General features: G+C 38.0%; 1 protein-coding gene across 1 annotated transcript; it reads right to left on the bottom strand.

Annotated features, from left to right (window-relative positions):
- Positions 1-5,188: 5,188 nt before the first annotated feature.
- On the bottom strand, positions 5,189-10,387 carry TMEM18 (transmembrane protein 18). The gene is made up of 5 exons (XM_064508518.1): positions 10,228-10,387; positions 9,789-9,909; positions 7,215-7,269; positions 6,282-6,375; positions 5,189-6,157 (listed from the first exon to the last, which is right to left on the bottom strand). Exons 1-5 carry the CDS (start codon positions 10,273-10,275, stop codon positions 6,071-6,073), a joined length of 405 nt encoding a protein of 134 aa, XP_064364588.1. The 5' UTR covers positions 10,276-10,387; the 3' UTR covers positions 5,189-6,070.
- Between the last annotated feature and the right edge of the window lie 2,898 nt (positions 10,388-13,285).

Here is a 13,285-nt window from a genome sequence, read left to right as displayed (position 1 = left end):
GTGCAATTAAAAAAATACAGGAAATTATATAAAATTAGATTGTTTCCTTCGTTTCTGCTAACTCTGTGATTTCAAAAGAAAAATGGACATAGTGATTGATGATAGTGATTATTTAGAAAAAGTCTCACTATTAATTAACCTACAAAACCAACACCTTCAAGTAGAGCCATTAAACCTGTCTTTAATTCCATTTTTTACAACACTGCAGTGGATCGAATGTAAAAATCCCCAAACTGACAGTTCCCTGGATTCTGTTATAAAATATTTTGTCATGAAGGGCTGGACACTTTTATACTTTATTTGGTACATCAGCTTCCTGATTTTTGTGATGCTTTTGATTGGTACAAATCTCATAAATCACTGTCTCTTCAAAGGTTGCTACAGGAAGCTGACTACTCTTGCTAATCCCTAAATCAAAGCATGGAGTATGGTATCAGAAGCATGAATGATAGAGTTATTGACCTAAAATGATTCATGTCTTGCAGGTCCTACCACACATGACTTCAGGAAAAAATATTACTAATGAGCTATTGGTAAATTGTCATTGCAGACTGCAAAGGAGTAATACATTTCTACTTTTGTTTGCATATTTATCCAGATTCCACAAAGCAATTTCTTGAATCATGTGAGGAATTTCTAAAAGCTCCTTGTTTCTACAATACTAAATCCCTTCCAAGGCTAGTGTTCTTCAAGACCAATGTGCATCTGTCCTAATTATATGAAAAACTTCACAACCCACCCTGCCAGTTGTAGTTACCTGGATGCATTTGATTTCACAATGCTAAGATTGAGGTATAAACACAATCCCAGTGAAGGGACTTAGCCTAGGCATCTCCTTGTCCAGCTGAACTTCATTTTGTGTGCCCTCAGGCCATTATGCAAACCCTTTTTCTCAGGTCTTTGCTGGAGCAGATGGGAGGAAGGGGATACTGGATAGTATTTCTTTGATTCAGGATTAACATGTGTGTTATAAATGACACTTGGAACTTGTCCATTTTAAGAAATGTGTCTTGTTTCAATCAGTTCTGCTGAATGCCTTTCTGATTTTTATAATGTTTTCAGACCAGAATGGCCACACATCTGATCCTGACGTTGGTTTCAGCTGGTTCTAACTCTGGACAGTGCCAAAGACAACAGGACCCAGTATCCATGGGACTATTTAAATGTTATACTGTTACAAACACTGACTATTATCGGCTACAGCTCTTTTCCTGGCTTTATTATGTCTGAGAAACTGTGTAAGAAAGGATCCTGCAAGTCATATTTAAATGAAATATTTAAATGTGTAAACACAGACACAAACATAGAGGCCTTCCTTTTGAGTCCTGAATTATTCCTATTTGGTACAACACTGTTCCAGTTTTGCAGTAAAACAGTAGTATCAGCACAGCCACAAAGGGGAGGAACTGGTCAGAGGAAAGCAGGCTGCAAAACACAGGTCTACGTAGCCGATCAGTTTTGAGGTATGAGGCAGGCATTTCACGAGCATGGCAGGTTAAATTGCCAAAGCTATTCATAGTTGTTTTGTGTATGTGCATGCATGCAAACTGCAGGAAGGGGAGTGAAAACAACTCAGAACTGCAAGTCTGTGTTCTCAAAGAGGGAGCAGAAAGAGAGCTCAGATGGATTCTGAGGATAAATAAGAAACAGAGCAGCAAGATTACAAGCTCAACACACGAGATACAAAGGGGAACGTCCAGTGGAGAACTCTGCACGTACAGCTTCTCAAAGGGAGTCAGAAAGCCTCTGAACTTTGCTGGGTATTGTTTTTCAGAATGCAGAGAAAGACCAAAGTGATTTCAGACACTCTGACAACCTCACTGATGGCTATAAGCAACTGATAGCTATATAACTTAATAAGGACAGCCTTGGTAATGATGCCTTATGTAAGGGTAAATCACAAAGAAATGGGAGATATGCATAAGTTCTGTTAGTTCATGAACAAGACCAGTTCAGTACACTTTCCTGCATATTGTTTGCAAAACATTGTAATTGTTTTCATTTTAGTTGTTAATAATTGGTTGGAGATAGGCTCCTCCAGGTGAAATGCAGGTGAGTGAAGGGGGATATTTATTTCCTTGCCTAATTAAGAAGCTTTAAAATACAAACCAAAACACAATCCTGACTTCAAAACACTACATACGTGCTCATCTTCACTGCTACAAGAAGTGCTTTTGAATGAAAAGAGGAAGAATTTGAATAAACTTTTGCAAGTGACTGGAGATCTATCTTGCAGTTCAGATGACAATTTATGCTTTCGAAAGCTAAGGTCCAAGCTTTCCTGGTCATCCTAAAACACTGCAGAAAGTATTTATGAATTTATGGTGAAAAGCATTGCAGAACTGGCTATGAAAGAAATATTTTGAGTCAGCTTTTGCATATGAAACAGTGACATCCAGTGGCTAGTATGGTTAACTATAATGATCCGATGCACAGAAAAACAGATACACTTGTATTTGGTTTGAAAATTAGTTAAAAAAAAAAAAAAAGAGTAAATTACAGTGAATGTGTAAGAAGAGAGAATCCTAAATTCTAGTTCTTGGAAACTCATGTCTTCTCTGTAGGGAACTTTTCCACAGGGGATGATGCCAATTTCTGCCAGCTTATCTTTTTACACAAATTTTCACGCAACAGAGCTTCTTCCTGCTAGGGTAAAGCTGCCAGGTTAATATTGCTTCTTCTCTTTTAATGTTTTTCCACGGTGGCTAACAGCACGTGTTGCGGTGGAAAGGAAGGCTCTTAAGCAAGGCTGAAGGTTGAGTCACTGCCTGCAAGATACACAGCAGCAGTAGCAAATCAGCTCTGTCTAGCCTTATTTACCAAAGGATCCAATTGCTTTTTTGTATGTTTACTCCAAACTGAAAGAATAAATAGGCTTTTCCACAAGCAACCTAAATTCACATCTCCCAATTAAATAGTATTGGCTAAGGTATTCCGCCTGGCTTAAACATTTGGCTCTCATTCACTTATACATATAAAATTCTAAATAGGCAAAACAACAGTCTCTAAATTCATGATGTAATTATTTTGATTTGACAGCAACTAGGCTCTTACTTTATGCTATTGTAGTATCACTTCATAAATCCAGTCACATAACAAATAAAAACCACGCTTTACTTAATTTTGAGGGTTTCTCTTATGGCTAGACACTGATGTCAAATATTTTGCAAACTTTAACTCTTGAACATAGTGGTTTCCTAGGCAAGGCTAGCTAGAGGACAAATCATCAACCCAGATATAAGTTTAAGTCTTTCTCAAATGTAGAAAACAGGATGATTTTTTTGACAATCATATATATGAAAGCAACACTGTTTGTTTGTGATGAGTAAATTAAATAGTTATATAAGATAAATTACTAAAGTTTAAGTAGTCAGGAAAGCTTTAAAAATGCTTAAAATTTTGAAGTTTGAATTTTGAGATGTTCCTCATTCAAGAAAATATTATGTTTCAGAATGAGGTGCTGTCCATACTTTCACTCATCAATACTTTCAGAAAACAAGCTCACTCCTCTGCCACGTTGACTCTCTATAAACTAAGTAATATCCACCTGCTAGCTACCACATTTTACTAGTGGCATCCAAAATTATCAGATAACATACAGGTAAAACAGATTATTCTTACTTGATGATTAAAAATAAATAAATAAAACCCCTGCCTTTCAAATGTAAGGGTTCACTTTATTAAAAGACTCTGGTGTATTAAAACCTTGTATTAAATAGCAACATTGAGCTGTCAATGCAACACAAAACAAAATACTGCCTGAAAGGTCTATTACATGGAGGGGAAAAAGAAAGTGAACTTTGGCAAGCACAAGATTGTTTTTTTTGATTTTGTTTGGGATCCTCAAAGATGTGGAGAATTGTTTCTGTTAATAAATCTAGGACCAAGCAACAGTAACCCACCTGGGCAATATAGAAAGACACTTATTATCTTGCCTATCTTACGAGAGTTCTGATTGTGGCATCTCTCCAGTTTCACATACACGGGAGGAATTTTCATTTTTCCAACCTCAGACACAAGGAAATGGGTTCAATACTGAAATAGGTAGGGAAAGGTTGCCTTGGATGTACTAAATATAGCAGATTTTTTTGATTGTGAGATATTTGCTGCTTAGGGAACATGCTGCTCTAAACTACCTTATTTACTGTGAATCAAACTCCTACACACAGTGTGCAACGATGCCAAAGGCTATTCTTAATAGGTGATCCCTCAGTACCAGGCAAGGATTTCAACTGAAAACATGTGTAATACTAAAATGATTACACCCTGATATTGTTCTGCTCATGACCTTTATGTTGTGAACTGTTGTGACATTTGTGCGGTCACATTTAGGACCACAGAAGAAAAACTCTAGACCAGAAATTCTGATCTTGCCCCATCTATAAAGACCAAAGCTGAACTTTTCCAAACCAGGCTGGGAGAATTATGTCTATATAAATAGAATAGGCCTATTCTTTGGTCCTGAAGACAAGTTGCACAGGCTATCCTGCAGCCATTTGGCTAAATTCTTTTCACACCTCCAAAACACTGGCTTTTAGTATCCACCTAAAGGCACATACTATCCACCAGACTACTGCAGACATTTTCAAGAAGTGCCCAAAATTGCACTAGGAGTTGTAACAGAATGGAACACTACAACTGTCCATGCCTGCACATATTTATTTATATGCTAACATACATATATATATATATGGCCTAAACAGCCTGCAGGTCTTGATAGAGGAATGAATGAGGAAAGCTGTGCTGAGTTAAGGAGTCTCATAACTCATGGGAAAGGTAAAGAAATGGATCCCAGCCTAGCACTTGCACTGCCCTTCCACAACGTTGTGAAGCCCTCCAGAAATAGTTTCACCCTGCCCCATGTGAGGCTCAAACTGTGTATGTGCATGCATTTGCTTATTTTCCTGAAGTATGTAACTCCACCAGCTCACAAATACATGCAAGCTTAGAACCTTAGTAGTGTTCTTTTGCAAGCTAACCTTTGTACTCTACTAAGTTTAATTTTGTAGATCATTTTTCCCATGTCTTAAATGATACATACTTTAGACGAAGCTCTAGGTCTCTGCACAAGGCTTTAACTGCTTCCGCATATAACTTCTACTAAAAAAGTACATGGACTCTTTTACATTGTATTCATCTCCTTTGCCTCACCAAATTCCCTAAATCTAATATGATCTTTTCACCAGGGTCAATTTGTCATTTCCAGTTCTTTATTAAAAAGTCAAACATTTTATACATGTGTATATACATATGAACAGAATTTTGTAGAACACCTTAAAGCTTCTCCCCTTCCCTTCTGTTCCACAAACTAGCAAAAGACACTATAAAAATTTCATTCATATTTAAGAAAGGATATTTATCTAACTGCATTAAAGTGTAAAATATAAATTGAAACAATTTAGAGATGGTTTTGACTGACTTACACAAATTAAGTACAAGATTTTACCAAACCAGTAATTTGTATGAGAAAGAATAGGAAAAAAAAACAATTAAAAATATCAACTGCAATCCAACAATCTGTATTCAAGATACAGTGGATAATTTTATTTATAAAATGATCCTGTATCAGAATTGTTCACTGCCACACAATACATATATGAGATATGAAACCTGATCTACAAAGTAAAATGTTCTGTAGAAGCATGAGTTCTTGAAGTGTTCTGAATATTAGCCCTCATTTACTAGAATCCATAGCACAGCTTCAATTGGCGTAAGTAGAAGACTGGATACTTAATAAATACGTATTTAACACACAGTTAAAAAATACACAGGTGTATGAAAACTGACTGGAAGTTTGTACCATTATCAGTGTTAATTGTCTTGGTCACGGTAAAAGTAGCTTATACTAAAGCACAGAAAGACCTGTTAAGACCAGCCTTTCCTGATTTCATGGCAAAGTTCAGATGTATTGTGAACCCCTGCTTTCACCTCATTGTCCATGGCCAAAGGGTGCAAAGTCCTCTCAACATCAGACACAAAAAAAACATTGCTGTTCTTGGATAAACATACAAGAAGGACTCATTACATGAAACAGTATTTTTACAAATAATAATAAAAATATTCAACACTTTCAATTCTTCTTTTTCTCTGCTTTAATTCTTTGCTGTAGTGTCTTCAGTTCAGTCATTACATTCAAAGTTCTGTAAACCCATGTGACCTGAAAAGTATGAGTATTATTACATTCAACTCATTTTTAATATAATGTGTACACACACACACGCGCACACACACATTTACTTATCAGTTTCATGAAAAAAGTATCCATTTAAATAAACACATACCACAATTATGACAGTATTCACCAGAAGTGGTGCTGAAAAGACTAGTGAAATAAACATTCCTCTTGAATCAAAGTATTGGTATTTAGAAAATAGCCTGATAGAAAAGAAAAAAAAAGAACATTATTCACTGTATTCCACACAACTTTATACGTTCATAATGGCTGTTCTACATGGATATTGGCCAGATTATCCCACTTCTCGGGAGCCCCAAGCATGGGACAACATTCTACTGTATCAAGCCAGAAGAAAGGGGTTGTCAATATCTAATCAGTTATGAACATTCATTACAATACCAGCCTTTCTTTTTCTTGTAAGGCTTTATTGTTTGACAGAACCCCCACACACACACACACATAGTATCTTTCTAGAAAGATTATTACTATTACTATAGTAATCTTTCCCTGTTACACTGGGGAAAGATTAGTTCAATGCTTACGGAAAAAAGTCATCAGTTTAATTCTGGTACACAGACTAAGTAAACCAGGCAGATTTTCATGATATTTATGCACATAATAAGCATATAAAATACTTAGCGATATTTTTGAGAAATGGTGCTTAACTTCACCTTATTAAACACAAATAGCTAATGAAAAAAAAAAAAAGCTCATGTCCTCTTTCCCTTAACTGTACTACTCTGATTTTCTCTTAGTTAGTTTACAACAATCCATGCAAACAAAAAGTGTTTTTCTTCTTTTGATTTTTAGTCAGTAAACACATGTTAACTGTTAGAAAAATTACTCTTTCCTATAAGCTAAGTTGAAACTATATTGCATTGTATGGTTTTGTCCAAAAGGATTTTATCAATCAGTGCAACAGATCCTCCACCATCACATTCTCTTGATGAGACATGAGTGACTCTTTCAATTAATGTTTTTGGTGGAATGATACAAAAAAATAACTCATGCATTTAAATGTGAAAGTGAAAACAGTTACCTCCAATTCATAGCTGCTAATTCATTTATATATTCAGCACAGTAAACTAAACCTACTGTACAACAAAAGAAAAGTATTGTTAGATTCAATACTTCTTTAAAAATAAACAGCAAGTTATCAGTTCTAAGATGTATACGTACTCTACATTAAAATTCCATGATCCTCAGAAAATTGTCACACATTCAACTACATAAAGCCAGTTCTGAATGTTTGAAATGTCCCATATAGATACTAACAAATATTAAGTGATCAGAAAACATACTTGCAATATTACAAAGAGACATAAAATCCTGCATATCTGAGCTTACAGGAAGAGCTCAGTATACACACGAGTATTTTTTTTTTAAATCAGTATTTTTTCCATCAATCTTGTTGATGATTGCTTCTAAAATAAATCTGTAAAATAAAGTCAGCACTCCCCCCAGACTGGTATAGAATTAAGATATCATTTTAGATGCTTTAGGTTTTATATCCACCATTACTATCTAAAGCTAGTGTACTAAACATTAAGAGTAAATTCACCAGAATTATAAACAAGCATTTATGCAGTTCCTTCCTACATTGCATTGCGTCCAAGTCTTAAAAAGGTAAATCCCTTCTATTTATAGTTTTAACATTTTTGGTCATTAAAATATCTAGGAGAAACACTGTATTTAAAACTGCTTCACAGAAGTGTTTTGAATTCACTTATGAGGACACAGCACAAGCTTTGTTTGTGGTAGGTATATAGCAGAGCAGTCCGCTGCAGTCCAGTGAAAACTAGTATATCCTTATTCAACAGTTACATGTAGTATAAATGCATCAAGACAGCAAGAAAATCCATTGAAATCATATGTTTCATAGAAAAGCAATGAGACTATATATTATCCAATTAAAAAATTTCCTTGTTTTGTTTTTTGTGGAAAATGACACAAAGAGAAACTTAAAACTGCTTCAGTCACTTTAAAGATGACATGCCCAAACCAGTTAAAAAAAAAAATTTGGTGATATGAAGGGGAATGCCATAATAAACAATATTCTGTATTGTTTTGGCATCAGCTGGGTTATCTTTGTATGGTACTGCACAATATAGACATACTTATCATGGTTTAGCTGTCAAGGTAAACCAGTGTGATAATTTCGTAGTTTCTTTAGTCATTTTTTACTTTGTACAACATAAAATATTTTTTATTGTGGACGTATCACCAGTGGTTCAATTTTTCAGGGATGTACAAGGCTGTGACTTGATAAGGATTTTTTTAAGCACTCATCTCGCTTACAGGAAAATTACATCATACTTGCATTGAAAAGCCATCAAAGATCAGTTCCACTGCAATTTTCAATGCAATTAGTGCTTGGGTGTGCAAATCCATGCTGGTAACACTAAGAATACTTTAGATGAAGAATCTAACGTAAACCGAGCCAGCATGTCATTAGAAATTCTACATGCCTAACATTAAATTTAAGAAAGAAAATCCTGACTTTTTAAAAGGAACACTTGGGCCTAATGTGTTGTACACGTGGCATCACTATTTCTTCCTCTGTACTCTGCAGTTAGAAATGGATTTACAGAAATTTACTAAGATTTCTATATTAATTTTGGGAGGTAATTTACATCACTGAAACCTTAGCTTTAGCTGAGTTACGTATTTGCAGTTTTGAGAAAACTGTGATTCCCCTTTCAGCTTAACTAGTTGACTAAATGATATTTTAAAATGTCAACATAGTCTTCAAGTGGAATTTTTTGCCTGTGATTCTCTTTAACTTGCTCATCCTTCCTCCATTACTCTGTAAGCATGACAGAACTGAGGCAGTGTGTACAGTCATAACTAGAACCACGGTGCTGCTCGCAGCACATGCATATAATCAAATCCATGACATCTTCTAAAACAAATACCCTCCGCAAGGCTACTCTTAAGCCAGTCAGCCACAAAGACAGAGCTTTGGTTAGGCAAGGCCACAGAGGATCCTCAGGCTGACCTCTGACAAATCCTGAAACAGCAAACACTGGTACCGCAACGATAAGAACCAGGTTTGCTCTTCCTCATGCCATTAGCACAGGTGTTAGTCGGGCAGTAGACCAGATCCAGAAATGAATCCAGCCAAAAGCTGGCCATATTTCCTGAAGGGCAGCATCAGAAGAAGGCAGAGAGTAACTGCCAGCTTGTAAGAGTCCTTGTCTGCTTCTCTAGAGTAACAGCAATCTTCTGTGAAGCTGTGATACATAATTAACTATGAAGAAACCTTATTTATCACAAACCCTCCCTAAGGCCAAAGTTTCAAGTCACTACTTCATATAGTCTTGGAAACAAAACAAATAGGCACATATGCTATAACAGCTTCTGTGACAATGAAATGCAAGTAAGTATTATTGTGTACAGGCACATGTATTAATAAAAGAGAAATACTGCTTTGCATGCTCTTTAACTATTGTAAAGTATATCACAAAACCCAGTATTATGCAGACATATACAGAAAATTGTAATTACTAACCTAGAAGAATATCTTTAACAGTATTAGTGGCATAAAGGATGCAGGTGCCGCCTGCCACCCGAAAGGCAAGTTCAGGGAAGCAGCACTGCACACACTACTCACCCATGCAAAGGAAGTGCCCTATTTGCACCCGATAGTGCTGCAGAGAGAAGCACGTCAGGAGGAAGCAGAGGACGTGGAAAACCGCCAGCCCCACCAGCCAGGGCTCAGACCAGTCCGTCGTCTAGGGACAAAATTAAGACAGACTCGGCGATCACGCAAGCTCCATCAGGCAGCTTTCCTTTCCACACCCCACACGGAAGAGGAAACCCCCTCTCGCCCACCGGCCCCGCTCGCAGCCACGGGGCGCCCCAGAACAACGCCGCCAGGAAGGTGCCCGCGGCCCGGCCGCCCGCCCAAACGCGCCCCCCCGCGCAGGCGCCGAGCCCCACGGCACCCCCGAGGCCGGCGCCGTCCGCACCCCTCCCCTCGCCGGCCCCGCCGCCGCAGCGAGCCGCGAGCGCCGCGCGGAGCCCGGCTGCAGCGAGCGGGGGCGCCTCACCACCAGCACAGTGCCCAGCCCCAGGGGCGCTCCCCGTGGCGCCTCCATGGCGGCGGCAGCGCCCCGCTCCCCGCCGCCGAAGCCTCGCGAGAAGGCGCCCAACGGCTGCCGCCGCCCAGGCCCTGCTCCGCGACAGTTAGGGGCGGGGGGAGGCCGTTTGCGCGGTGTGGGTGGCGCTTCCAGGGCTTCCCGCCCCCCTCTGGGAGCGCGGGGGGTTGTGGCTGGTGCTCTCTGTGGGCGGGAGGGCGGAGGCGGCTCTCGGCAGCAGCGCGGGGAGCAGGGCTGCCCCGGTCTTCAGTAAGAATCGTCTTTCCTGCTTCTGGAACTGAAATTTTCTCAGTGGTGACTCGACCCTCTCAGAGAAACGGCAGAAACTCCTGTTAGGTTTTTAGTAGCTGACATACAAGAAGATTGGCAGAGAGTATTTTCTGTGGCAGTTTGTTGCATAGCGTCAGGCTGCTGTCAGGGCTTTCCGGGCCCTTCAGATCTGCAGCCCTGTGCCGTGTTGCCTCTTCGGTCTTCCCTCAGTAACAGTGCCTGGCTTCAGCTGCTTTAGGATGAAACTGCGGGAAAAAAAAAGGACAGTGTTAAGCCTGATTGGAAATTTCTGACTAGAAACCACTTGAACACTCCAGGCAGGAGCTTAAGTCTAGTGAAAAATGCTAATCTTTGCAAAAGAAAAAAAATGGATTAGTGGGCAATGAAAAGGGGATAAGACATCTCATTCACACCTTTGTTTTTGCTAAATGCGTGTAGATCTCGAGGAACCTACCAGTCTTAAAGACCTATCGCTCTTAAGTAGAAATTTCAGGTTCAGGTTCATCGGCTAAGACAACAGGCTTCATGATCTTAACAGAATTATCTTTGTCTGAACCACAAGGCATACTGTTACGCAGTCGCTCTATGCTGTGGTTTTCATGACATTTCTATTGCTGTCATGAAATTATTTTTTCTGAAGGTTTGGCTTACCAGATCTGAAGCTTTGGCTTACATTTTTTGCCAGATCATTTTTATATGAAATTGGGTTTAAAATTTGATTCATGAAAGTTCATGAAGTGCTGCAGGAATGGGAACTCTGACAGCTTTTTTCAAAATGTTTGGAAGTGCATGTAGAAGTAAACACTATAAACACTTACTCTACCATATAGACAAATACAGGCCTCAGTGTGAACTGTAATCTCTTTTTAGTGTCATACTTCTGCAATTTAGTGTGAGTTACCTAAAACTGAAGATGTTTTTTTCCATTTTGTTTTAGGATTTTGGTGGTCTTTTTCTCAGCAACAATAATATCTGGAGGTAAATGAATGGCTTTGCACCATCCTGCTTAATTTTACAATGCTTTAAGTAACAAAGGCTCTCATTTCTACTACTATTCTGATCTTAGTTTTAAGACTGGAAAAAAGAAAAAGATGTTTTCAGCCCACATTATAGATTGGGAAATAAGGCCAAGAGAAATTGACTTGTCATTTAAAAAATCTTACGATTAATGTACTAGATTAAATGATTTGGGATTTCTGTAAATGGGGAATCAGTTTCTTTTAAATTGCTCAGTAACTGACTAGAATAACTGTCTGCAACAGCTGAACAGGTTCAGTGAATGGAAGATATAGTAGATGCTTTATGAGCTGAATATGCTGGTCAGTGGTGAAGCTATCATACAGGCAAGCTGGCTGGATAGAAAGTTAGTGGCTTATTATGACTACAACATACGGTATTGAAAATTTTATGTAGTTTTTACTGTCAGGCACTGTAGAGAGCAGTCAGTGCAAGCTTTATCACAAAATACAGGCTGCTTCTATGAGACTGGCTAGGATAAAGTCAATAATGGTGTTTGTCAGCAGGTGGTAGCAGATACATAAGTATTACCAACACTTTTGTGTGATATAGGTTAGCTTTCATTTTTCATGGAGAATGGAATGTGAAGCAGAACATACTTAAAAATAACAAATACACACATTGCTCTTTTATAGGGAAAGGCCTGTACATTTTTCCTGTTACAGCTTCTCTGCAGATCCAGTATGCTACATTCAGATCTTAATTTTAAAGATACTATAGAAACAAGAGGTATGCAATATCAATGATGATGTAGAAATATTTCTGTTCTTTTTACTAAGAGTACCTAGACAAATAGGTTTTTAAAACTGAATCTCATTTTTCTATTGTAAGATTCAGATTCCTATATAATTTCTGTCCAGGCCACAGTATAATCCATTTTGGTTTTTACAGGAGAAAAAGGAAAATGTATCCCTTTTAACAAAAGAAAAACTTAATTGTGCATAGGTAGGTATCTAAAATTACACATTTATATAAGTTTAGGTTGCTGAAGACCAAGCTCAATGACAAAAAAGATCTACTTATGGCAGAGAATCTCAAAACCGAGTGCTAAACTATATTTTAATCATAGCACTGGGAGCTGGCCAGCAAATCTGGGTTTGTGCTAGCCACTACTTGGAAGTGCCTTTTCTACTTACTGTGGAAGGACATGCAAGTTAGAATCTCCAAGTAAATAGGAAGGAACTTTTGTTTTTGAAATTCCCCACACATACTGAAGTGCTGCCTTTTTTTTTTTTTTTTTTTGCCTTTCTTTAACAAATCTGTGAATTAGCAGGTAGATAGTTCTCAGTGATCTTATTTCATTAAGATCCTAAGTGCAGGTTTGTTCTTGTGGTATTGTATTCCTAATTTTTACCTCAAGAAGCTAATGTCCCTTGTAATACAAGAGCTGTATTTAGAATATCTTTGAAAAATGAAATATCATACCAATATCTGTTGTCCTTGTACCAAGCCAGCCATGTCCTACACTCTTTTCTTCTTTGCCTTTGATATTGTTCTGTCTCTGCAGGGTATGTTCCATTATGAACTGGAGTTTGTTTAGGAGTGATGGTGGTGGTGTGAGCTATCCAAGCTTTCAAAGCTGGGTGAAACAGAATTTATAATAGTCTTAGTTTAAAAAGGCAATTTCTTGGGGAAATGTTATTAGGAACTTTCTTGTTCTTAAACATCAATGAAAAATACACGGAATACAAAATAGAAATAGCTCATGACTTCCCTAATGTGA

Source organism: Dromaius novaehollandiae, chromosome 3, assembly GCF_036370855.1.
Source record: "Dromaius novaehollandiae isolate bDroNov1 chromosome 3, bDroNov1.hap1, whole genome shotgun sequence".
Lineage (NCBI taxonomy): Eukaryota > Metazoa > Chordata > Aves > Casuariiformes > Dromaiidae > Dromaius > Dromaius novaehollandiae.
This window is presented reverse-complemented; position numbering and strand designations above follow the sequence as displayed.